The 23890-nt window shown below is 56.8% G+C and overlaps 6 protein-coding genes across 6 annotated transcripts; 3 read left to right on the top strand and 3 right to left on the bottom strand.

The window, feature by feature from the left end:
• Positions 1-981: 981 nt before the first annotated feature.
• On the bottom strand, positions 982-6147 carry E0L32_011477 (uncharacterized protein; the record flags this gene model as incomplete). Its single annotated transcript, XM_031134211.1, has 4 exons — positions 982-4446; positions 4500-4595; positions 4652-6040; positions 6103-6147. 4 exons carry the CDS (start codon positions 6145-6147, stop codon positions 982-984), a joined length of 4995 nt encoding a protein of 1664 aa, XP_031000573.1.
• Positions 6148-6716: 569 nt separating this feature from the next.
• Positions 6717-9053, top strand: E0L32_011476 (uncharacterized protein; the record flags this gene model as incomplete). The annotated part of the gene is made up of 2 exons (XM_031134210.1): positions 6717-7900; positions 8120-9053. 2 exons carry the CDS (start codon positions 6717-6719, stop codon positions 9051-9053), a joined length of 2118 nt encoding a protein of 705 aa, XP_031000572.1.
• Positions 9054-10550: 1497 nt separating this feature from the next.
• Positions 10551-12151, top strand: E0L32_011475 (uncharacterized protein; the record flags this gene model as incomplete). Its single annotated transcript, XM_031134209.1, has 3 exons — positions 10551-10775; positions 10840-11334; positions 11423-12151. 3 exons carry the CDS (start codon positions 10551-10553, stop codon positions 12149-12151), a joined length of 1449 nt encoding a protein of 482 aa, XP_031000571.1.
• A 1454-nt stretch (positions 12152-13605) lies between these two features.
• Positions 13606-14860, bottom strand: E0L32_011474 (uncharacterized protein; the record flags this gene model as incomplete). The annotated part of the gene is made up of 2 exons (XM_031134208.1): positions 13606-14648; positions 14773-14860. The coding sequence occupies 2 exons, from the start codon at positions 14858-14860 to the stop codon at positions 13606-13608; spliced, it is 1131 nt and encodes a 376-aa protein (XP_031000570.1).
• Positions 14861-19680: 4820 nt separating this feature from the next.
• E0L32_011473 (uncharacterized protein) lies at positions 19681-20527 on the bottom strand (the record flags this gene model as incomplete). The annotated part of the gene is made up of 4 exons (XM_031134207.1): positions 19681-19800; positions 19880-20169; positions 20247-20394; positions 20507-20527. 4 exons carry the CDS (start codon positions 20525-20527, stop codon positions 19681-19683), a joined length of 579 nt encoding a protein of 192 aa, XP_031000569.1.
• A 1112-nt stretch (positions 20528-21639) lies between these two features.
• E0L32_011472 (uncharacterized protein) lies at positions 21640-23537 on the top strand (the record flags this gene model as incomplete). Its single annotated transcript, XM_031134206.1, has 7 exons — positions 21640-21805; positions 21859-21950; positions 22010-22040; positions 22101-22145; positions 22206-22236; positions 22325-22521; positions 22594-23537. The coding sequence occupies 7 exons, from the start codon at positions 21640-21642 to the stop codon at positions 23535-23537; spliced, it is 1506 nt and encodes a 501-aa protein (XP_031000568.1).
• Positions 23538-23890: the final 353 nt, after the last annotated feature.

Below are 23890 nucleotides of genomic sequence, written 5' to 3'. Positions count from 1 at the left end.
AGAAAGATCATATATCCTCTTTCTCTAGGATGGAATCTACTAGCAGGACCAGGAAGGAACCAGGCAAGGAAGGAAGGGAAAGCACGGAAGATTTGCAAAACAGGACTTGAGAAGCGTGTGTTTCGTTGTGGCGTTGAGAGAGTCCTTGAAAGATAGAAAATCGGCGGGGGGGGGAGGTTGTGGTGTCTTTGTTGAGGGTTCCTTCTTTTGTCAGCTTTCTCCGTTGCCCAGTACAGCAGGGAGCGAGCGGGGAGGGAGAGAGAGAGAGAGAGAGAGAGAGAGAAAGCGGGTGGAGGCGGCGCGAGAGGGAGGGCCTGTTGTTTACTTGAGAGAGCAGCCGATGATGATTCGTATCTTGAACCTACGTCGATGGCGGGGAAACGTTACGTATCCAGGCTTAACTATCCGAGCGGTCGAATTCTTGCAGGAGCAGTGGTATATAACTGCGTGAAGTAGTCGGACAAGAGATGTGTGAAATACCAGCCGGGAGAATATGCATATACACCCCCCCCTCGTTTCTCGTGTGTGTGTGTGTGTGAAAGACCAGGTCGACGGTTTGTGGAGAGATGGGGCCTGACGAGATTGATGATGAGGGGGTTAAAGATATATCTCGGCGACTGTTGATGAGAGCGCTCGACTTCTTGCCAGGTGGTTCCAGGGACTTTCATATCAGACATTCTCATATTCGATGATATCTAAGACCGCTGACATAGACATACTACCCAACGTATGTTCTAAAACGAAGACCCGGAGACCCATATCAAATGCCATACACAAACAATGCTTGCCCTTTCCCAAAAGGCAGTCCAGTCCAGTCCAGTACCGCCCGAAGTCCCTTCATGCGCCCAATATCATATCTCCGTGTCTTTAACAATGAAAAAAAAAAAGGGAAGGGGGGGTCACTTCTACTCCATCCCTCCCAACCAACCAAACAAACAAAGAGAACAAAAACACTCCACTCGTATAAGACAGACGATGGCACTAGTACGTATTCCCACCGCCCACCATGTCGTTCAGGATGTCCCGTAGGATAGGCTTGCCCCTCAGCAGCGCCCTCTCCCCGATCCTCGCCCTCTTCGGACCGCCGCCGCCGATGCCGATGCCGCCCTCATCCTCCGCCCCATAGTTCTCCTTGCCGTCGGGCAGACCACCACGGCCACCACCACCACCGCACCCTCGGACCACCTTCTTCTTGGGCGTCTTGCGCGGCGACGTGGTCCGCTGCTGCGTGCCCAACGCCGCACTAGCCGCCGTCCCCGCCACGCCGTCCTCAAAGGCGTGGTGGCCCAGCGCGTCGGCCGGCAAGTCGTACACCCAGGCCCGCTGCTCCATGAGCGCCACGAAGCGCGCCAGCATCTCTCCTCCTCCTCCCTCCTCCGGTTCCACCTCCCCGTCATCGACTCCGTCGGCGCCTGGGCCGCCTGGGCCGCACCCGCGCAGCGTCTCCCGGCTGCCCACGACGAGCAGCTTCGTCTTGGCCCGCGTGAACGCGACGTTGATCCGCCGCCAGTCCTTGAGCAGCTCCCCGATGCTGCGCGCCTCGTTGCTGCGCACGAGCGACAGCACGACGACCTCCTTGTCCCGGCCCTGGAACCGGTCGGCCGTGTGCATCTCGACGCGCGCCGCGGCGTCGCCACCGCCGGCGCCGGCGCCGCGCGACATGCAGTGCTTGAGCAGCGACAGCTGGGAGCGGTAGTGCGTCATGACGCCCACCTCCGAGGCCGGCACGCCGGCGGCGAGCAGCGCCTCGACGAGCTGCGAGACGATGCGCGCCTCGGTCGGGTTGACGATGCGGTTGCCCTTGGCCTCCTCGCGCGCGCCGGCGATGGCGTCCGTGTTGACGAATGCGCAGCGCGTCTGCGGGTCGAGCAGGTCGCGCAGCCAGCAGGTGCCCCGGCGGGCGCCCGGGCAGAACGAGTTGGCGGGGCCGGTTTGCGCGCCGGCGGCGGCGGCAGAAGAAGAGGAGGAGAAGCGCATAAAGGTCGCCGCGTCGGTGTAGTGGAAGCGCCTGAGCGCGTCCATGTCGGGCACGTCGAGCGTGCGGGAGCGGACCGACTCGGTGCCGCACTTGAGGCGGCCCTGGTAGATGAGCGTGTTGCTGAGGGCCATGATGTCCTCGTTCATGCGGTACTGGTGCTCCAGGTTGACGACCGAGTCCGGGTGCGCGTCCGAGAGCAGCTTGAAGAGGGAGATGTCGAGGCCGCCGAGCCGGGCCTCTTCGTTCTGGACCAGCGGCGGCAGCTGGTTGTGGTCGCCGACGAGGACAAACGTCCGCGCCATCCGGATCGGCCCCAGGCAGATCGGGAGGGTGATCTGCGAGGCCTCGTCGACGATGCAATAGTCAAAGGTCCGCTCGCCGAAGACGGGGTGGCTGATGCCCAGGCAGGTCGTGGCCACCACGGGCGTGTCGTGCCAGGCACTGTGGATCTCCTCGAACGTGCTCATGGGCTGGCCCGCGAGCACGGCGAACTCCTGAACTTCAGGGTGCACCTTGGCCGGAGCTCCCAAACGCAGAATGGGGATGTTGTCGGTCTTCAGCTTCAAGAGGATATTGTCAACAGCGGTGTGGGTGTAGGACGTAAGCAATACACTCTTCCCCTGGCTGATCAGAGCCCGGATGATGTGAGCAATGGTCGTTGTCTTGCCGGTGCCCGGCATACCCAAGACAAGAGCGTAGTCTCGAGCGCTCATGACCTTCTGAATGGCCTTCTTTTGGTCCACATTGAGGCTGCTGTCGTCTGTAATGGTGTATTGCGTCGGCACGGCCTTGAACGTGGGCGGCACCAGATCAACCACCAGCCGTCTGATTTCCCTAGAACCAAACGGTCCGTCGGCCATGACCTGGACCAAATTATTCCGCACAATCGCCATGCCGTTGCTGAATTCGTCTTTATCGAGCCTGTAGCGCACAGGGGGCTCCTTGATCCTACCATCCGATGCCTGGGTTGGGACACCTTCAGGGACAACCTCCATGATACTAGCAAAGACTTGGTTGTCGTTCTCGTCGAAGCCCCTCTGACGGATGCGCGCATTGTGAAGGCGCCGGTCAACAGCAACACTGATGCGTTGCTTCCGGACGGTTGTGACATATCCAAGAGCCAGTGCAAAGTGCCCTTGCTCATCGGAAACAACGATGGGCTCGCCGACAGCGAGCTGCGAGTCCAGAAAGGAGAAGCCCGGCGCGGGTTTCGCTTTGATGAAAGTGTACTGGAAGCGGTTGATCTTTGGACTGCTCTTATCCTCCAAAGCTGACCCCTCTTCAATGATCACATCACCAAAACATCGTCCGAGTTTCTCGCGTTCAGAGCTGATCATGGTCCAAAGCTCCCTTCGAAGCTTCTGGCTCTCCTTCTCCTCCTTTGTGAGTAAGTTCTCCCACTTGAGGAAGAACTCGCGATGAGGAGGAGTGAGGTGCTTGACCACTTCGTCAAACTTGTCTCCCATGCCGCTTGTCTCGCCGTCCCCCTCATCTGCCAACTTGTGGTAGATGAAACAGGAAGTCTGAGCGTAGCATTTGCTACAAGCGTGCTTCGCCTTCTTCATGGGTGGTAGCTGCACATTTCGCTCCCGAATGTAGCACGCGAGCTGATTACGCTGCTGGATCATCTGGCGCAGTTCGTGCCGGATAGCGGGTATCCTGAATGTCTGCGAGGTCTCCATGTAGTAGAGAATGCCATAGACGATCTCGATATCGTAGCGGTCGGAGAGGAGGAGGTTGTAAAGCATGGTCTGGACTTGATGGTTACTGCTGACGTTGCGGCCGGTCTTCAGCTCGAACGGAACAGTAAGCGTTCGTCGATTTGGTCCCTCGCGCATCGTCACTTGAACTGTGGCATCGATGTTGCCTTTCAGGCCGTACATGGGCGACCAGACGTGCTCTTCAACATCGAGCAACTTGCTCACGCACATGTTGATCTTCTGGCCGTTGCGATCCTCGACCAGGGCGTCCGACCGGGGATGCCCCGAGACAAAAGCCTCGGCCCAGTATCTCGCCTCCTTCATCTTCGTCAGTAAGTGCTCTCGGGCGTCAGTCACGCTGACTTTGATGGTGTAGAGCTCTTCGACGTGTTTCTGGATGGCCCGGTCGACCTTGGACGCCAGGAACTCTGCATCCCAGCTGTTGGCCATCAATGCCTCCTGGAAGATCTCATGTAGGAGGGTTCCGTAGACGAGAGCAGGCGATGCTTCACTTGTAGCCTTGACACGGTCTTGCAGCACCGCGCGGCGCATACAACTGAATGAGTCGGCAATGACTGTAGAGGAGATCAGCTGATCGGGATGAAGGATCAGCATGTTCTGAGTATTGTCGATGATGCACATGCCGGTTGATTCGAATTTGCCTATGATGTGGACATACGACTTGGTGCTGACAGGCGTGTCCACCCAGTCGCCACGGAGATGTACAGTCATGATAGAGCTCGTCCTCTCTGCTTGGATAACAAGAACCTAGGTAGATTGGTCAACATGGTTATCTGAGATGAAGGCAATGTTTTTTTTACCTTCTCGGGGAATTCTCGACCAGCGTCATTTTCGTAGGAGCTGTCGAGCACGTTCGTGACAAGGTATCGCTGGATGATTCTAGACTTCTGGGATGACTATTGGGAGAGCTTTAGCACGCGTATTTACGATTGAGCTATCAGCCAGTACATACATTCGTTAAATATGTAGATGAAGTAGGCGGCTTCATGGACTGCGTAGCTGCCAATTCGGCAGCATCAAAGTCAAAGTCACCAAAGTCGTCGCTGTAGGCATCATCTGCCTCAGTAGCTCCGCCACCCGAATCACCAATATCGGTAGGCGATTGTCCTGATGCAGCAGGAGCGCTGATCTTTGGCTCATGCATTTGGGAGGCAGCTTGGTCAATATCTGCAATGATATCCTCGGCCGCAGCAAAGACATCATCATCAAGATCTCCAAACTCGTCCTCCTCGTCTTCAGCTGCGACTGGCAACGGACTGGCTGCCTTGCTATCGCCCGAAGGCACGACTGCCGCGTCGCTGAAGCTGCAGCCTCCCTCCTGTGGGATCAGACTTGCATCAAGCTCCATCAACGTGTCATCGTCGAAATCATCGTCGCCAAAGTCTTCTTCGAATGTGTCCGCCTTGTGAGTCCCAGCTGCCACACATTTGGGCGCTTTGCTGGGAGAAAGAGCCTCTGGTGTAGAGCGCTTTTGGGGAGACGGCGATCTCTGTAGTAATGTGTGCCTTGCGACCTCGGAGTTGTCGAGCTCACCAGTGACGGACTTGAGCAGTGCAGAAACCATGGAGGACTTGGAATCGGAGGCTTCTTGCCTCAGCATGCTCGGTGAGCGCCCGTTACCTTTCTCTACCCTCCTCCGTTTTGCCCAGCTGGTGCCGCAACTAGCAGCTCGCCTGAAGCCTTTCTCGTCGGGTCCGTTGGCTCCAGCATGGGCCGGTCTCGGTGAAGACGACACCATGAGATTGGCCAGCATGGGGTTTGCCCGCCCAAGAGGGGTATTGCTAGTACCGCTCAATGAGAACCGATCCCACAGCTCCACCGCCGGGTCCGCCTGTGGTGATTTCAGTGCTTCTTTTAGCCGTCGCATGTTCACGGCTGGCGTTGTTGGCTTCGAGGTGCTGGGAGACGAGGTTGGGGAGGAGCTCCTAGCCCTCTTCTTTCCTGTCCTGTGCAGCATTGGCGAGATGACGGCGGATAGTTTGTCCCGCTCGTTGTGCCAAAGAATGCGTTCGGTTGGCGATGTGTCCTCCTCCTCGTTGGCATTGTCTGTTGCGCCCATCAGGTCTTGCCAGGCCAGCCGCGCGATTGGAGTCATGGCATCCAAAGGCTTGGGCATGGCCGGCGGCGACACATTATGTTTGCTCAAGCTCCCATGGTTTTCCTTGTCGGATTCTCCCTTGGTAGCATCAGTCGTACTAGTTTCCTCGACGGCGGGCTGAAACTCGAATTGGTGTAGTTTGTTCTTGGTGACTTCAGATATTGGTACAGGCGGCCTCGGCGGCCTCGAAGTCCTCGGTCCTCCGACTGCTGAGCCGCTCTTTGACCGGTTCCATTGGGGTCGCTGTAGACAAGATCAGTACACTCTGCCCTTGATAAGGTGGAGATGTTCAGAGGCATAGTTACTCTGGAAAAGCGGTTCTGCTCAGAAAACGACTTCTGGAGTGTCATTTTGGAATCCCATGGCTGTATTAGCAGACAGCACTTAGGGGTATTGTGTAAGAATGGGACTTCGATCTGCCATGGGACGATGTGTTGTGATGCCGGGTGGTTTGTTTGCTTGCTGGGATGCTGGTGCTGCAGGGCCAATTGAATGGGCCAACGCGGTGCAAGACGCGATTACTTTACGAGTGTCTGACCCGCGTTCAGCCACCCGAGTGCGATAAGATAGCGTTCAATTATTAGTGGGCTGGAGCGGGAACGTTTTACAAGTACTTGTACCTAACTACCTAGGTAGGTGTACCTAGTTGCCTGAGTACCTGACTCAGCAGACCAACGACTCTGCGATGAGTTGTGGGGTGTGCAGAGCTGGTATCATGCTGGCCCAAGCTCCCTGAGCAAGATCACCCCACACTTTCTTAGCCTCCAGTCTATCCGTTGTCGCCGCATGTCCCTTAGCTCTCAATCCGTCTCGACGTCATCCTCACACACAAAACTTCGTCTGATGACCCAACAATCTCCGCCGACACAAGGCAACAGACTCGCAAGTTGTGCTGCCGTGTGACCATATTACTCAGACGATGGCGAGCAACGACAGCAACAACGACCCCTACAACACGGGTCCCATCCCGTCAACGCACACGCGCGAGTGGCTGCTCCAGAACTCGACCAAGCTCACCATTCCCTGGGAGGCCCTCCCGCAGCTTCCCTTCTGGGGCCCGCTGGGCGGGTTCACCCAGCCATGGTTCCGGGCAAACATCGCCGCCAGGGTCATTGCCGGAGCCCACCTGATGAAGCGGGAGCTCGAGCAGCCCGAGATCGACGCCCTCAGTTACCACATGGCCAAGGCGCTCCGCACGCGCAGCATGGAAGTGCCTATCCTTCTCGGTGCCGTCTTCGTGCTCGAGAGGCGAGGCCGCAGCACGTTCAAGTTTCCCTTCTACCAGCCGAAGCCGGGCTTCGAGCCACTGGTCTTCCCCTCCAAGATGAGCCCGCTGCTCACGGGCACGACGGCCAGGGCGGCGTGGCATGCATGCCGAGCCAGTGCCTACGCCGTGGTCACGCACTTCTTCGTCTCCCTCTTCCTGCAGTCGTACTCAAACATGACGTGGATAGCACACATGCAGAGGGATGAGAGGCTGAACGAGTTCAACAAGGTAGCCCGCTCAGAGATTGAGCACGAGCTCAAACGGCGTGCGGCTTCCGGCGATGTGCGCCCACTGCCGGGGCGCTCACCGATCCCTGCCGAGGGCTCGGGAGACTATCAGCCGGCGTCTTCGGAGAACCAAGACTCATATGCTGAGGCTTCGCGCTCGCAGCCTGCGCCGCAGAGGTCATGGGCTCGCGATTCATATCAGGGCCCCGCTCCCCCAGCGGCGCAAGAGAGTCAGCCCTCTCAGCTGTTTGAAGATGACGCATACGTTTTTGATGATGCCTCGCCGGTGGCACCGTCGCAAAGGCAGAAGCCGCAGACCTCCTCATCCCCTTATTTTGCTGGCACCGCCTGGGACAGGGTTCGGCAACAATCCGGGGCTCCCCGCCCCGAACCGGCGGAGAGAGGCAGCAGGGATTCGCAGACCAGATCTTGGGGAGATCGCCAGCAGGTACAGAGGCAAAGCTCAAGGACGGGACAGTCAGGCACCGAGTACACATTTTCCCAAGCCGAGGAGGATCGATCCTTGCCGAAGGAGCAGGCGCAAAAGGATTTTGACGCCATGTTGGAAAGAGAACGTGCTGGCGAGTCTGATGACCGGCGGCGCAGGTGGTAAGGACTGGTATGTTCTCATGTATAATTAAAAAGAAGAAATATCGCTGAGGGCGTCTGGATTGTATCAAGCTCAGCTCCTGAAATCACTCGCAAGGTGTAGGTCTGGCCCATTAGTCCTGCTGCGATGCAAGTCTACCATGTACAAATAATGCAACAGCGAAAGAATCCTTTACAATCCAGGCCTATGTATCACTTTTGAGCACCACCTCTCTCAAGTGGAAAACACCGCGACATCACTAATCTCGAGCTCGGAGCCCTCCCCGCCTCTTGTAGCGGCGTTGGGAGTCTTGACCTTGGCAATCGCGTCGGGAAAGGACCCTCCCACGGCGACATTGAGCAGCAGGAACCGGGGCATCCGGGCCAGGCTCGTCCACGCCGCCAGGTCCCCGACCACGGCGCCCGACACGCTGCTCGTCGGCCGCCCGTCGACGAGCCAGGTGATGGTCTCGCCGCGCCAGTCGCCGCCGGCGTTGGTGCGGTCCACGTCGACGGCCACCGTGTGCCAGTCGCCGCGGCTCACGGCCGCCGTGGCGCTGATGCCGTCCGTCTCCCGGCAGGGCCCGCCGGCCGCCACGCCGCAGTGCACCGTCTGCCAGGCCGTCGCGGCGCCGTTGAGCGTCTCGAGCACGTCGATCTCGCCGACGCCCGGCCAGCCGCCGTAGTTGCCGCGGAAGGCGGCCCCGAGCGACCAGAAGGCGGGCCAGATGCCCTGCTGCGAGGCCGCGGGCGCGGCGCCCGCGCGCAGCCGCGCCTGCATGCGGAGGCGGCGGCCCGGCGCGCAGGCGAAGTCGTGGGCGGGCGTGGTCTCGATGCGGGCCGAGGTCCAGCGCCCGCCGCCGCCGCCGCCGAGCGCGAGGGGCGTGATCTTGAGGGTGCCCGCGGCCGTGGCGGCGATGTTGTCCCTCGACGAGGTGTAGGTCTGGATCTCGTTTGTGCCCCAGCGCGCCGGCCCGCCGGGGTAGCCCGTGCCGACGTCGATGGTCCACTTCGAGGCGTCCGGGAGCGAGCCCGGGCTCAGGGCGGCGAAGTTGTCCTGGAAGAGGACCTGGACGAAGCCGTCCGGTATCTGGATGTCCCGCGGGCGGTTGCTGACTGGGTGTGCCGCCACTGTAGAGGTGGAGAGCAGAAGGGAGAGGATGGAGAAGAGTGATAGCGCCATGGTGGAAGGGGAGTCTGAGCAGTCCGAAGCAGCGCCGTCCCTTTGATTGCAGCAGATACTAAGAGGAGGTGGACTCTATAGCTCTCTACGCCCTCTACGCCCTCTGATCTCCGTCCAGAGGCGCGAGGCATATCGCCCTCTTTGTACTCACCTCGCCTCTTGCATGCCCTCCTCTCTGTCGCCGCGAATCATCACCTGGCCTGGCCCCGACGAACAGAGACAGCCCAGCAGGGTTGTTCAAGTCGAAACCATCACATATTGCATCCATGTGAGTCCAGATCTATCCACGACGGGCATCCCGCACTGCAACAGGTCTATCTCGTGCATGGACCCCCCCCCCCCTTCCCGGACAAGCTTAATTGCATTGAACCCGGTGCGGCAGGAGAATGGAACCGCAGACGGCGGCAAATATGCCGTTCCGCGACACCACCATCAAGCCACCCGCGTGCGTGGGCATGAACTCGTGGAGGGCGTCCCCGCCCAATATCGGAGATTCATGGGGCCTTTCATAAGACTGCTCAAAGCCATGAACCTATCGTTCTAACGGTCCAAGCCACCGTCGGAAACAAGATGTCCATTGTCCATCTGCATGAAACAGGGCTTGGGCCAGGCAAGGCACTGATCGGCCGTAGACTGAGCTGGAGCTCGCCACAGGTGAGTTCTAGACTTGCTATTGCTGAGTCGAGCAATAAGACATGGGTGACAAAAACACCCTTGATGCAGATGTGGACCAGTACTTGTAGTGTTCAAGAGAGCCAGGAAACTCGGCGAATGAAGATCACCAAGGTCTGACCATTCGTCTGGCCAATGAAGATGGGACGGGACCTGCAGTACGGCACGCGCTATCTGGATCTCATGTCTCCATTGTCGATCGTTTCGATAAACGAACTGGGAGACCCTCTGTCTGTAGTTGTGAAGTCGTAACGAGCGTTCAGAATGGAAGTCAACCCCCGGATACAAGAGACCGTGGCTTTGCCTTTGAATCATTTCTATCGCTTCGATTCGCTCTTTGCAGCCTTTCATTTGCTGTGCGCCGTTTCGATGTTCAGACATCATCAGGACTTCCCCACCTCCGTGGCGCCAAGACATTGAGGTCGAACAAATTGAATTATAATACCTGCTTTTGCATTCTCGGATTTCTTTGGAACCGTGGCGTCGTGGAGTCTACTTGTATATGATTTCCTCTGTAATTGTCCCCGGGATTGGAGTTTGCATTCGATCGTGTCGTTGGCAGATATTATTCGTTGGTGGTTGTCGGGGTGCCCGACCCCTGAACTCTCATACACCGAACGTCGCAGCCAACCCCAAAGGTGCCTCCTGTGTTTGACAGGCTTTGGCCCAATTGCCAGATATCCCTTTTGTCTAGGACAATCTCATAATTGTAAATTTCTGTAGATCATAAGCTGTGAAATATCGATTTTCTGATCGTTTTCTTTACTTACTGGAATCGTGTGTGTACCTTTCATTGCTGCAGTTGGGAATTTCAAGATGGAGATCTACCAAATGAACCTCGCAGGGCTTCTCGCCCTCTGCGCCGCGCTCTTCGTTGCCCAGCGCAACTCTTCAACCTCGGCTGAAAGCAAGCCTGAAGAGAAGGATGAGAAGAGCAAAGCAGCAGCAGCAGCAACATCCCAAGCCCGCGAGGCCGCAAAGGCCTCTCAGAGGGCGTTCTTGATCGTCTACGCCCTGGTCATGGGCGCAGACTGGCTACAGGTAAAAGTTCAGCACAGCAACACGACACACATCCATTTCTAACACACTACATACATAAAAAAAGGGCCCCTTCCTCTACTCGCTCTACACAGACGAGCACAAGGTGGCGCCCTCGACCGTCTCGACGCTCTTCACGACGGGCTTCGTGTCCGGCGCCGTCAGCGGCACCTTCGTCGGCTCCCTCGCCGACAGCCGGGGCCGCAAGGCCGTCTGCATGCTCTTCTGCCTGCTCTACTCGGGCTCGTGCCTGCTGACCATCCTTCCCGGCGGGAGTCTGCCCCTGCTCTTCCTGGGCCGCGTGCTCGGCGGCGTCAGCACGAGCATCCTCTTCAGCGTCTTCGAGACGTGGATGGTCGCCGACGCCAACTGGCGCGGCGCCGCCGCCGGGGGGGACCTCTCGCGCGTGTTCGGCCTCATGAGCACGACCAACAGCGTCGTGGCCATCGCGAGCGGCGTGCTGAGCGAGTGGCTCGTCGACGCGGCGGGCACGCGCAAGGCGCCGTTCGCGGCGAGCGTCGTCCTGCTGCTTACGGCGCTGTGGGTGATTATGGTCAATTTTGTGAGTGTTTTTGTTTTGGCTTCTGTCATTCTTCTGTCTTACAGCTCGTCTCTCGCATGTAACATTATTGACATTTTTAATCATGAAGCGCGAGAACTACGGAGAAGCAGCAGCATCACCAGCAGACAAGGATGCCGACGCATCCAAAAGCGCGTCTGGCGGCGGCGGCGGAAAGACGCTCAAGGACGTCCTCACGGACCCGCAGATCCTGTCCCTCGGCCTCGCGGGCACCATCTTCGAAGGGTCCATGTACCTCTTCGTCTTCTACTGGACCCCGGCCCTCAAGTCGGCGGCGGCAGCAGCCTCGGCCTCGTCCGCCGCCGACCTCCCCTACGGCATCATCTTCGCCAGCTTCATGGCCGCCGTGCTCGCCGCCAGCCTGGCCTTCAACCTCGTCATGGGCCGCGGACTCGTGCGCTACAGCTCCCTGCTGCTGGGGCTCATGGTGGCCTCGCACCTCGTCTTCTTCGTGCTCGCGCGGGAGCCGCAGCCAAAGCAGCCCGAGGACGGCGGCAGCGGCAGCAGCGGCAGCACGGAGCAGCGCACCTTCTGGCTGTTCTGCGCGTTCGAGGCCTGCGTCGGCGCCTACTGGCCGTGCATGGGCTACCTCAAGGGCCGGCTCGTCGGCGACGCCGTCCGCGGCCGCGTGTACGGGCTCATGCGCATCCCGCTGAACCTCTTCGTCGTCGCGGCGCTGCTCGTCTCCTCCTCCTCCTCCGGCGCCCACGGCGCCGTGTTCAAGGTGTGCTCTAGCCTGCTGCTCGGCGCGTCCGGGGCGCTCATGGCCATGGTGCTCAACCAGGAGGGGTTGCCCTGAGACTGAGAGGCCAGGCACGGAGAGGGTCGGGTGGGTGGCGGGGGCGGAAAGGGAGGTAGGATGAACTGTATGATTAGTTTTGCTAGATGCCAAAAAGTTAGATTCGATGTTAAGAGTCTTGTTGTTTAGTTCCGTTTCCACGTCTTTTCCGCTGGGCTTGCTCGTGTTAGTCCGGAAACCGGAAAATAGACTCGATGCTGGCCCTGTATTCTACGTAGACTTGCCGGATGAGAGCGAAAAGCAAACGGACGTGTGACCCTACCAAAGCCAAGGTTATGGTCCCCATGCCAGTTCAAGGTCTCAAACCAAGCCTGGGGCCTCATACGGAGTAGTCATCCCCGTGAAGGACCCCATCCGGCCACGCCTCTCGCGTGCATACACGACGATGGTTACACAGGAGGTTGCAGACCACAAGGCCCCATGGGATTCGTACCCACCCTCAATCTGCAGACATTGATGGAATGAGCAACCACATGGAACTAGTTAGATGGAGAGGATGGAACTCATCTGGCGAAGCGAGATCACCAAACCGCTTGGCCGCGGGCCACCCAAGGAGATGCTGAGCCCTACCGAGTCATTTCCTCTGCTTTCTTAACCGCCCCCTTGCCATTGGCCGCCGAGACGCTTGGCCCCCCTTGGAATGTTGTGTAACCTTGGGATGGCCGAGGAGGTTGGACTTTGGGACAAGACTCTTGGGGGTTCTCCATTCATCAAAAAACTTGGCAAAACAATGAAAGAAGGTGTGTGTCACAATGTCCCAAGAGACGCGCTTGAACACACGGCAGCGCACACGGGAGCGTTGTGTTGTGGAAGGACGTACAGATCTCTATTTCGACGCAACATCAAACACAATTGCATACGAGATTGTCATCACAACTTGAACGATTTAGGTGAGTAGATTTACGAGAGAAAAAAAAAACGTGTAAAAACGTTCGGCGGCAGGTGTGCCTCGCGAATTCTGACTTGTCTATTCTTTCTTTCCAAATAAACTCTTCTAATCAACACATGACATTACACGCTCTGGCTTTCTTTCTTTCTCGGGGCAAAACAAAACAATATTTCTGGCCGCCTCCCTCTTTTGGCAGTAACAACCGGGGATATTATAAACAGTGGTAGTGTCTTTCAAAAAAAATCTGGTCATCCGACCCATATCAGTGTCTCTGCCCAGAGGGCAATCAATGCCATCCAGTTGGTATCGGTAGAGGCCCCAACACGAGAAGGGGGAGAGGATGAGAGAGAGAGGGTTTCGTCATGAGTATCCATGGATTCGTCAAGAAAAGATTCGGGGTGAAGCAAGAAAAAAAAAGATTTTGTTGGTGCTCTCCAAAAGAAGTGCCAGATTTTTGAGTGTTTCAATCCCTCATGCCTGAAAGCCTAGCCAACTTGACAAAAAAGACACGCGCGCAGATCATCTCACTCCATTACACACAGACACACACACACAAAGTCCCCATTTACAGGACGATGTAGGTCAGGAAGAGAGCGGCGCCGGCGGCGACGACGTTGGCAGCGGCGCGGGCACCGCTGTTAGTGGTAGTGGCGGGCGTGGTGGTGGCGGCGCCGGTGGGGGAAGACTTGGTGGAGCTGGGGGAGCCCGTCTGGCTGGCCGAGGTCTTGGTGGAGGCGCCGGTGGACGAGGTGCTCATGGTGGTGGCGGTCGAGGACGAGTTGCCGGTGCTGCTGGACGCGGCGGAGCTCGAGGTCTTGGTGCTCGAGGCGGCGCTGCTGGAGGAGGCGGAGCTGGAGGAAGAGCTGTCGCTCTGCTCGCTGTTGTTGGAGCCGTCCTTGTTGATCTTGATGCTCTCCCACGAGCCCGTCTTGTCGCCGTACGTGTAGCTGGTGGCGCCCTTGGAGTAGTCGGTGATGGTGACGCTCTTGTAGAAGGCCTTGAAGGGCTCCGAGCCGAAGGTGGTGTAGCCACCAGCCCACTCGACGGTGCCCTTGGGGGCGTCCTTGCGGCCGGCGACCCAGGTGCCGAGCTTGATCTGCATGGGGGTCTGGGGGAAGGTGCTGCCGCCCTTGGCCTGGGCATAGGTCAGGGTGCGGACGACCTTGTCGTCGATGAGCCAGTCGACCTTGTCCTTGGTCCAGTCGATCGTGTACTTGTGGAAGCTGCTCTGGGGGTTGGCGATGGGCGAGAAGCCGCCGCGGTCGTAGGTGGTGGTGTCACCCTTGCCGAAGTAGTTGGTCTGGACCTGGGTGGTGTCGCCGCCGAGCCACTCCCAGTCGATCTCGTCGAGGTCGTCCGACTGCAGGACGACCGAGGTCACGACACCCTGGCCGTTGGAGGCCTGCAGGACGACCTCGACCTTGCCGAAGAAGATGTACTTGGACGAGGTGATGGTGGGAGCGTCAGTCTCCTTGCCGCAGGCAAAGACGGCACCGTTGGAGCCGTCGTAGGTCAGGCTGGTGCCATCGGCAACCTTGAAGAAGCTGTTCTTGCCCTTGGTGAAGTCGACGGTGATGGAGGAGCCCAGAGCCGGGTCATCAGGGCACTCTGATAGTTGATATGTTAGTTATGGCTACATACACGCACACAAGAGAGGAATGACGCGATCGTAGTAGCTGCTGAGACGCGTCGAAAAGCCAGCAACCACCGAGATAGACACAGAACCACTTACTCTTCTCACGGGGGTTGCACTCCGTGAAGGTCTGAGCAGCAACGAGGCTGGAGGCAGCGAGGGCCAGAGTGGTGAACTTGACGAGCATGGTGAATAGACTGCTGTTACCGTGCGGATGGGTCCTCGTGGGTATGGTTGTCAAAGGGAGGAAGAAAGCCTGTTCAGAGGGGCGCGGAACAGGTTTATGTGTGCTGGAATGGGGAAGGGCGTCAGGATCCCTTTTTCAAAAGCCGGCGCGAGGAATGCTGGTCAATATCTCGGGTGGCTAGTCTATTGTCTAGGTCTCGGGAAACTGCGAGAAAGTGGATATAAAACGATCTTGAGGGAGATCGGTAAGAGCGAGCGAACGTTCAGAAAAGGGCTGTTGTATTAACGAGAGACGGAAGCTGCAAAAAAGCTGATCGTATTAGGGCAAGAAATATGGAGAAGTGATGTGCAAGAGAGAGTGGGAAGAAGCAACACGAGACTCGACGGGACGAGGTGAGGACTTTATCCAAACGGGGGGTGAGAGGAAAAGGCTCAGGAGACGGGGGGACGGGGGAATGGGGCCATCTGGAGGCTGAGCAGGCTGCTTCTTCCACCGTTCCAACCCCCCCTGGCTAGAAGAGACAGAAGCACGAGGACTGGAGGGCCAGGCACTCGGTTGGCAGACGGACAAAGCAGAGGGCAGTGGAGACGATGTGAGAAGTGAGGGTGGGTTTGGGGCATCAGATCCACGAGGGCCCCCCTGAGATGGGGATGTGAATACCAAGCCGTGCCAGCTCAGGTACCGACATACGAGCGAACCAACTGTCAGCCGCTGTCGAGTCCAATGAATAGTTACCTAAGGGCTTCCAAGGACAAGAATAGGCCCAAGGACCAGTCTGGAAGGGGGATGGGCCAATCCCCAGCCGCCGTCCGAATTCCCATGGCTCGATCCCACGATCCGTGTCTGGCACCGTCTGCGAGTGTGGAATGCTCTGGATGTGTGGCACTGCTGACAAGATGGCAAGCAAAGGACAGCCTGGACGAAGGCCTCCACCCTCCCTGCGGCGCGTGTAAGCGTGGTGTACCTTATTCACCTCTCACCCCACCCACCCCTGACCCGGACTCGCCTTTGGTGGCCCTGGAAACCAGAGCAAGGACGCATCCCTGCTAGCGGTACCGAATTAGGCTCGGCCCCCCGGCCTGTAATGGAGGGGACCCCTTGATGAAGTCACCTCATGACACCAATGGCAGGCGGGATACGAGGAACCTTCTGGCCGGCGAATGACACACTTTTATTTTTTTGCCCGTGAGATGGCCGCCAAGTATCTCAGCATTTCCTACGGGCTCGGCGTGCGGATCTCTCTGCCGTAAAAAATCACCCAGAAGAGAATAGCTACAGGGGACGACCAACAACAGACAGACAGGCTCATTTTGTCATTCAGGCATGCAAGAATGCCAGAACCGCATGTTGGCCTGTCGGCTCGCTCACCATCTGAGCACAGCAGCACATGGGCGTGCGCAGTGCAACCGACCTACCGAAATGTGGCTGGCGCATCATCGAAGTTTGTGCACCGATGATCGCTGGTTGCTTGGGACGAGATTTCTCTGTCTACCTAATCCGTACTCTGATCATGATACTGAAGCAACGTGCCGTTTCCCGGTCAGCTCTCCTCCTCCTGTTGCTCTCTCTCCCCGCTCCCGCAGATCACTGAAACATCCACCTTGGAAGCCCGTACAGAGCAAGGACTTTTTCTTCTTTCGCCCTCTCTCGTACCGCCGCCCGCATTGAGGCCCGCTGATCATCTCTTGCAGACGCCGGGTTTCCGCCCTCTATGATCAGCTAAGCCTTAACGAACGATAGGGGTCTTGGAAACCAGCCTAACCCAGCCTCGGCGCAATCTGCCCAAACTGCGCCAAGTCCAGGCTAATGTGCCATCAGCGCAGGTACAGGTCGCCGTCGTTGCACCACTGTTCCCCAGACCCTCTGGCCCCCCGTCTGTTATTTCGACTCTGCCGTGTTCGTAGGGCACGATCGTGTGTACCGTACCTAGGTATGAGTTCCCTTCGCCTCTCTCTCTTGATCGATGTGTGCCACGAGATCTCTGTGTGTCGATGATGCAATGGCGTCCCAGCGATGCACACTGTTCACGGTCATCGAAGGCACAAACTCAGAAAGATTGTGACCACTGAATAGCTATTGCTTGGCTACTGCAGCGCGTTATTCGCGCTCTCCAACAACCAAGCAGTCAACTGTCTGTCCTCTTGCCCTGCTCCGTATTATTGGGCCGGCGTTTCGCTGGCTTCTTGGAACTCTGAAACCGTTTGTCTCTCCCTTGTCCTTCCTCCACGTTCTGTCCCCCCCGTGATCAATCCTTCCGGCACAGTCCTGCCGTTCACGAAAGGATCCGGTCCTAAATCCGGCTTTACTGTCCATACGCCGTACAATCATTTTGGTAAATTGCTGTGTGCGTTGGAGCGAATGCGCATGGCCATTGGGTACAGCAACGTTTCATCTCGGCCCCAGCAAGCACAAATCACGGCAGGCCCTGGGACCAACCCCCTGCCCTCGCTGCCTCTCTGCCACTGCCCACTGCCACTGTCAACGAAACACGGTGAAACAGGTTGGCAGACCACTCAATAAGCTTGCATAGGGAGTGGGCGGTATTGAAGGTTGTCCTCTCGTGATGCTCTGCTGTGTTGTGAGGTGGGTGAGAATTTGGCGCGTGCATGTGGTATGCCGGCATTGGGGCTGTGCACACAAAAAGAATGGCATCCCAGCCCACACCAAACAGCACGTTGGCACTGGAATGGGGCATAGGTACATTAGTTGAATGGCTGTTTGTGTGTTTATGCTTGATCTTTGAGCCAACCCTCTAAGACATTTAGCCTGGGCATAATTTTAGGTACAAGCTCCACTTGCGTCCACAGGACCCGAAGGCACCAGACCCTCGAACAGACTGGTCTGGTGCGTTGCGCTTTGTCCTATTGTCGCCCACCAGGCTACCTACGGAGTAACTAGACCCAGACCATTGCTCCTTGTTCCCATCTCACAACGAGTTAGACGCATTTCGCCGTGGGGTTGAGGCCGCTTTTTGGGTTAGAGAACGACTCTCGTGTAACGCCACTCTAAAATTATACCCAGTCGCTCGGCCCTGGTCTGCCGCGATCCTTTCCGCCCCAGACGGGCACGCCGCTGACAACTTCAACCCATGACGGCCGTGATGCTCAAAATCCTCCGGGACTTGCCCGTCATTGAAAAGAAAAACTCCCGAGAGAAAAAGAAACCCCACAATCCGAGAGGGTCCTTTCGCTGCGTGGCACTGGATTGGGGAGGATTGTTCTCTCCAGTCGACAAGATTGGGGGGGTCTGTCAGGCCCCGGAGCATCGGGAAGATGCGCTCAAGGAGTTAAGGTAGGTTCTCGCCTTTGATCACAGGGGGGCTCATGAATAATCGGAGCTACCACTCCTTACCGCCATGACCACTTCTCTTTTGCGGCTAGAAATCCTGCCTTCACTCTTCTTCCGACTTCGAACGGGCCACACGAAAGGATTCAGAAGCAGAGATACGAAGTAGGTTGCAGATCATATCCACAGCACAGAAAGACGGGCGCCAGCAAATCCGTCAAGAAACTTTGGCGGTATGGAAATTCTTTGGCTCGGCCTTGGCTCTGCGTGCTCTAGAAATGGCATCAAGTCAAGCACTCTCACTATCACCGTGCGAAGCGATGTATTTTGCCGTCAAGTCTTTGCTCCTTCCAGGACTGAATCGATCCTGTTCGGGGAGACGGAGTGTGCCTTTGTTCGATTGTCATCAATACCAGGAAGTTGCGCTCGGTCTCGAGTCGTGTTTACGAGTCTCTGAAATACCGATCTGCGGTCTTCTTCTCATTAACCGAACAGCGTCGACCGGGCTCATATCGTGGTGATGAGCAAGGCTTGTCGGATATTCCAGGGAGAATGACTACTCCGGCCCCCCCTCCTCGTCTCTTCCGGCCTCCTAAAAAGATACCTCTTGGCCACTAAGATTTCTATGGCAAAAGAAGTCACCCGCCCCACCGCATGCCCACTATTCACGTGCCTTCATCCCAAAAGAGATAGAGCCCCATAAGGCCCACTAATCTTAGATCTTAAATTATTCTAAGATATTTTTATTAAAATAAATAAGAAGAGTATTATTTTAAAGCCTGAAAAATCTAAAATATTCTGATATAATTTTTATAAAGAGAAAGTGTTTTTTCCTTAAGGAATTGACTTGGAAGTGTGATTTTTAGGGGGGCCGGAAGAGACGAGGAGGGGGGGCCGGAGTAGTCATTCTCTATTCCAGGTCCAGGTCGTTCAGAGGTCAATAGGGAGATATTCTCATCGTTATCGACCTGAGGATATGTGACTGCAAATGGATGACTCTGCAAGAGAGCAACAGAACTGCCTGAGCTTGCACCAGCAGGTGATCGACAAATACATGCACAAAGACCTACAACCTCAGTTTAATGATACCGCGGGCAGAGCCACTTAGGTAGATCAGCACAAATGCGATCAGCCTCTGAGCTATCCAGCTTCTCGAACAGTGCCACTTGCACCACGTCCTGTCCAGCTGTACAGGACTTACGATGCGATGGAACATTCGGTCTTCCTCGCCAAACTTCGCGATGCAATATCAGGTTTCCCGGGCTCTCGGACGATGATCACAATTTCACATCACGAACGGCCAACGGCACGGCACGGGTATTCTGGACATGTGCTCTCTCGCTTCATTTGTATGCAATTGTAGGGGGGAAAACGCCTTCCGGATTATAAGTTGAAAGGTACATTAGGTTGTCGGGTCGTACGGCTGCGCCCTTGACACGCCCTGAGTCGAGGTCGGGTCTCTCGTCCTCCCGACTCCTTGTCTACACACCACACTTCCATCAAGTCTCATAGGCCCATCAGTAACAAACCAGTGCTTACATGACGATGCAGCACGAGTTCGTCTTCTTGGCGCTCTTGTAGAAAGCTTTGCTCTGTGCGCTCAGGTCAGACGACTTGGCGACCAGATCGTCGAGCTTCTCTCCTCGTTGAAGCACCTATTTAGCCTGTGTTAGTCGTCACGTATCTCGACCAGCCCCAAACACGTAATGTCCTGAGTCTTCCGGAGGAACATACACTATCGATAGTCTTGTGGAGCACAATCTTGGTCTCGTCGAGTTGTTGCTGGATCGCCGTGATGCTGCTGACCTGTGCCGGGTCCTGGGCCGTCTCGAGGTGCTTCTTCAACGGGGCGAAGGCGACCTCGTTGTCCTTTGTCGCCTTGAGGTCGGCGGGCTTGGGGTACTGGTTCAGGAACTCGTCGACGACTTTGGAGAGGACCGCGTGCGCCGTCAGCGACGGGTAGTCCTTGCTGATGATGACGCCGGCGATGCCTTCGGAGCGCGCGTAGCAGTGGAACATGTAGCCTGGCGAGTGATGCACGTCAGAAACAACCCTCTCTCATCCCTTGATCGACAGCCCATCTCCGGAGATATCAACATACCCTGCTCCTCCGCGCTCTGCCTTTGTCCAGGCTTTGTCCGCTCCGCGATGGTCTTGCTGACCATGGTCATAAAGTTGGCGTACTCGTTCCTCGTGAAGCGCGAGAACTCGCTCAGCTCGTGCTCGCCGCAGAGCTGGATGGCGGGCTTCTGCACATTGTCGAAAATCTAGAGAGAGCGCGCACAAAAAAGAGGCCCTTGTGTCAGCGATGTCGAGGAAAAACCCCTTCACAGCATGAACCAGGAAATGATGGCTGCCTACCCCGATGTAATAGACCTTCATTGTGGCGATGGGGCTCCGGGACAGAGCGGTCGAGGTGGTTTGGAAGAAAAAAAGACAAAAGAGTCGATGCCGCCGAGTATCGCCGACTTCCAAAAGGCTTCCGAGGGCGGTATGTTCCGTTGCAATACTCGTGGCGGCGTGGCCAGTTAGTTCTGTCGCATGAATGAATCGGTCTTGTCTCGACTTCCCCTCCAAGTGTGGCGGTCAGATGCGTATCGCTATGCAATGCAGGGGGTGCGCAGTGACCCTCTTATCGCCAAGGCGGTGAAAGATGGCACAAATTGCCGATACCGATTCATGCGCTGAATGGGCGGGCCAGTGGTTCAGCGCTCCGCCCCAGCTGGAGAGGCCTGTAAAGCCAAGTTCCAGGCCCGCAAAACAAGCCGGCGAGGGCCCGACACTTCCTTTTGCTTGGCCCGGCTGGGCACCGGTGTAGCGCGCCCCGGACGGCACTTGGCAACGGGCAGCGTTGGAAACCACTGCTGGTCGCTTCCAGTCCGCTCAATTTATTTAACCTTGAACGTCATCTCCACCGGAACCTTGAATTCTGCGCTGTGGGAAACCTTATTCATTCGGACCGGACGCAGGCCTTTTGCGGGTGTAACCCATCCACTACCTAGTAAATCGCTTTCCCATGGCTCCCAACCTCCTCCTGCCCTTGCATTGCCGGTAGCGGAGATCCATGGCCACACCGCAGCGTACTTTCTTAGGCCGTGGAGCATGTGGACCTCAACAACCTCACTCATATTGTCAATTGCGTGCAATTCCTTCGGGAATACCTAGGCACACATTGTTTTCCCGATCAAGCTCAACCAATGCGAAGCCATACCGCGACTAGATCCGGGGATTCGATCCCGCCACCATTCCCCGCTTGTAGAAATTTGGGGAGTCAGGGCGATCGTCGGCTCCGATCATTTCGTCCTACGCCGTAGGAAGATATTTGCATCCTTCATTGCACTCCTCCACGCAATCCTTCAGTGCAAGAAGCTTTATTAGAGAAGCCAGAGCGCGTGCATTCTAGGAGAGCCAGCATATCTCTTGTCTCGCATTTCTACACACAACAACAAAGCTCTATTTCTAAAGAGTATCTAAATTTTATCTCCCATTTTACCATGTCGACCGATCCGGCGCAAGCAGACAAATCGGCCGTTGCTGCCGCCGAAGAAGGTAGCCCCGTCGCACCGCAAGGCTTTCAACATGTCCACATCGACCCCGTCGTCGAGAAGCGGGTAATCAAGAAGTTGGACAGACGAGTTCCGGTCTTTATGTTTGTGGCTTGTAAGTCGTCTTGAGCCCTCCCAGAGGTCTTACATTTCTGACTCCAACAATAGTTTTGCTTGCTTTCCTTGACCGGTCCAACATTGGCAACGCCGAGACCGCGGGCATGAGTAAGGACCTCAACTTTAGTGATGCTCAATATCAGGTACAATCAACATGCATGGAGACAATAATCTGCTCTTAATACTAATGTTGCGACTACAGTGGCTCCTCACCATCTTCTACATTCCGTACAGTACGCTCATACTCACTTTTGCTAACCCAGGCATGACTGTAAACTAATCGCACCGTGTAGTTCTCTTTGAGTGGGCTGCTATCTGCTGGAAAATCGTGCCACCCCGTGAGTCTAAACAAGGTTGTCATTAAGGCGACACTTTTGACTGACTTGCTGTCTACATAGACATTTGGGCTGCCGTCAACGTCTTTACTTGGTACGCGCTATCTAAATCTCTCAGTCTAATTGAAGAGGGCATTTGAGCAGGAATGGAAGTATGGGGTCACTAACACGAAGTGCCACAGGGGTCTTGCCTCTGTTCTTCAGGCCGCCGCCTTCAACTGGGAGGGCCTTATGGTCTGCAGATGGTTTATGGCCATGGCTGAGGCCGCCTTCGCGCCAGGCGCGCCATACCTCCTGAGCTTCTTTTACAACCGTCAGGAGCTGGGAGTCAGGGTCGCCTTCTATGTCTCTGCTGCACCTCTGGCTACCACCTTTGCCGGTAAGACTTCAATCTCAACCGCTTCTTATCCTCCAGTCCAGGCATGGCATAGTGAATAACACAAGCCAACAGGCGCGCTCGCATACGGCATCACCTCTGGCCACCCATCTATCGCCAACTGGCGCCTCCTCTTCATCGTCGAGGGCCTGCCGACCATAGTTCTCGCCGTGTTCCTCTACTTTTACCTCCCGGACTCCCCGGACACGGCCCGCTTCCTGACCGAGGAGGAGCGGCAGGTGGCCAAGGCCCGCTCCGTCCAGCAGAGCGGCCAGGAGGGCAAGGACCGTGTCGGCCACTTCTCGGTCAGGGAGAGCCTCGCCGCCTTCAGGAACCCGCAGACCCTCATCCAGCCCCTCATGTACTTCAGCTGCAACGTCTCGTACGCCTCGCTGCCCGTCTTCCTGCCCGCCATCCTCACCACCATGGGCTTCTCCAGCATCAACGCCCAGGGCCTGTCGGCCCCGCCCTACTTCCTCTCCTTCCTCGTCTGCATCGGCTCCACCTGGGTCGCCGACCGCACCGGCCAGCGCGGCCTCGTCATCGTCGCGCTGTCCGTCGTCGCGGGCGTCGGCTACATCCTGCTGGCGACGGTGCGCACAGTCGCCGTGCGCTACTTTGGCGTCTTCCTCGCCGCGGCGGGCGTCTTCCCCTGCATCGCCAACATCCTGCCCTGGGTGCTCAACAACCAGGGGACCGACGCCAAGCGCGGCGTGGGCATCGCCATGCTCAACATCATCGGCCAGTGCGGCCCCTTGCTCGGCACGCGCGTCTTCCCCGTGACGGACAAGCCCTACTACGTCAAGGGCATGGCCATCTGCGCCGCCTTCATGTTCTTCAACGCCTTCCTGGCCATATCGCTGCGGACGTACTTTGTGTGGAAGAACAAGCAGTTCGAGAGGGCCGAGGCGGCGGCCGTTGCGAGCGGCGGCGGCGGGGACGACAAGGGGCAGCAGCTGGCTGATATGGCGACGGCGACGGAGATCGAGGGGACGTTTGGGTATAGGTACATCTTGTAAGAGTTGTACATAATTACAAGTGCAGTTGGTGGTACACAAGATGTCGGGAGCATTACTAGCTTCTTTTTGAGCAAGTCTACGACCACGATGTTCCGTGGCATTCGGTAGATAGAATGAAGATGGTGATAGTCACGATACGGTAGCCCGGCTTTGGAACGGTTACGCTAAATAAAAATGTCCGAGAGGAGCCTTGGCCAATTCTCAGTTGTCTGTTGCTTCTAGAAGGCACTATCTATTTTTCTAAATGCTCTTTTCAAGGCAACATCGGCCCATGTGTCCTGAAAAAGCAGGGGTAAGATTTGGTTGTTGCATTGGGGCTGGCCCGACAATTAGGTGAGAAGTGTGCTTTTATC

Source organism: Thyridium curvatum, assembly GCF_004353045.1.
Source record: "Thyridium curvatum strain D216 chromosome Unknown NODE_107_length_115339_cov_83.001128, whole genome shotgun sequence".
Classification (NCBI taxonomy): Eukaryota; Fungi; Ascomycota; class Sordariomycetes; order Thyridiales; family Thyridiaceae; genus Thyridium; species Thyridium curvatum.
The sequence above is the reverse complement of the archived record's forward strand: the minus strand, read 5'-3'. Positions and strand labels throughout refer to the sequence as shown.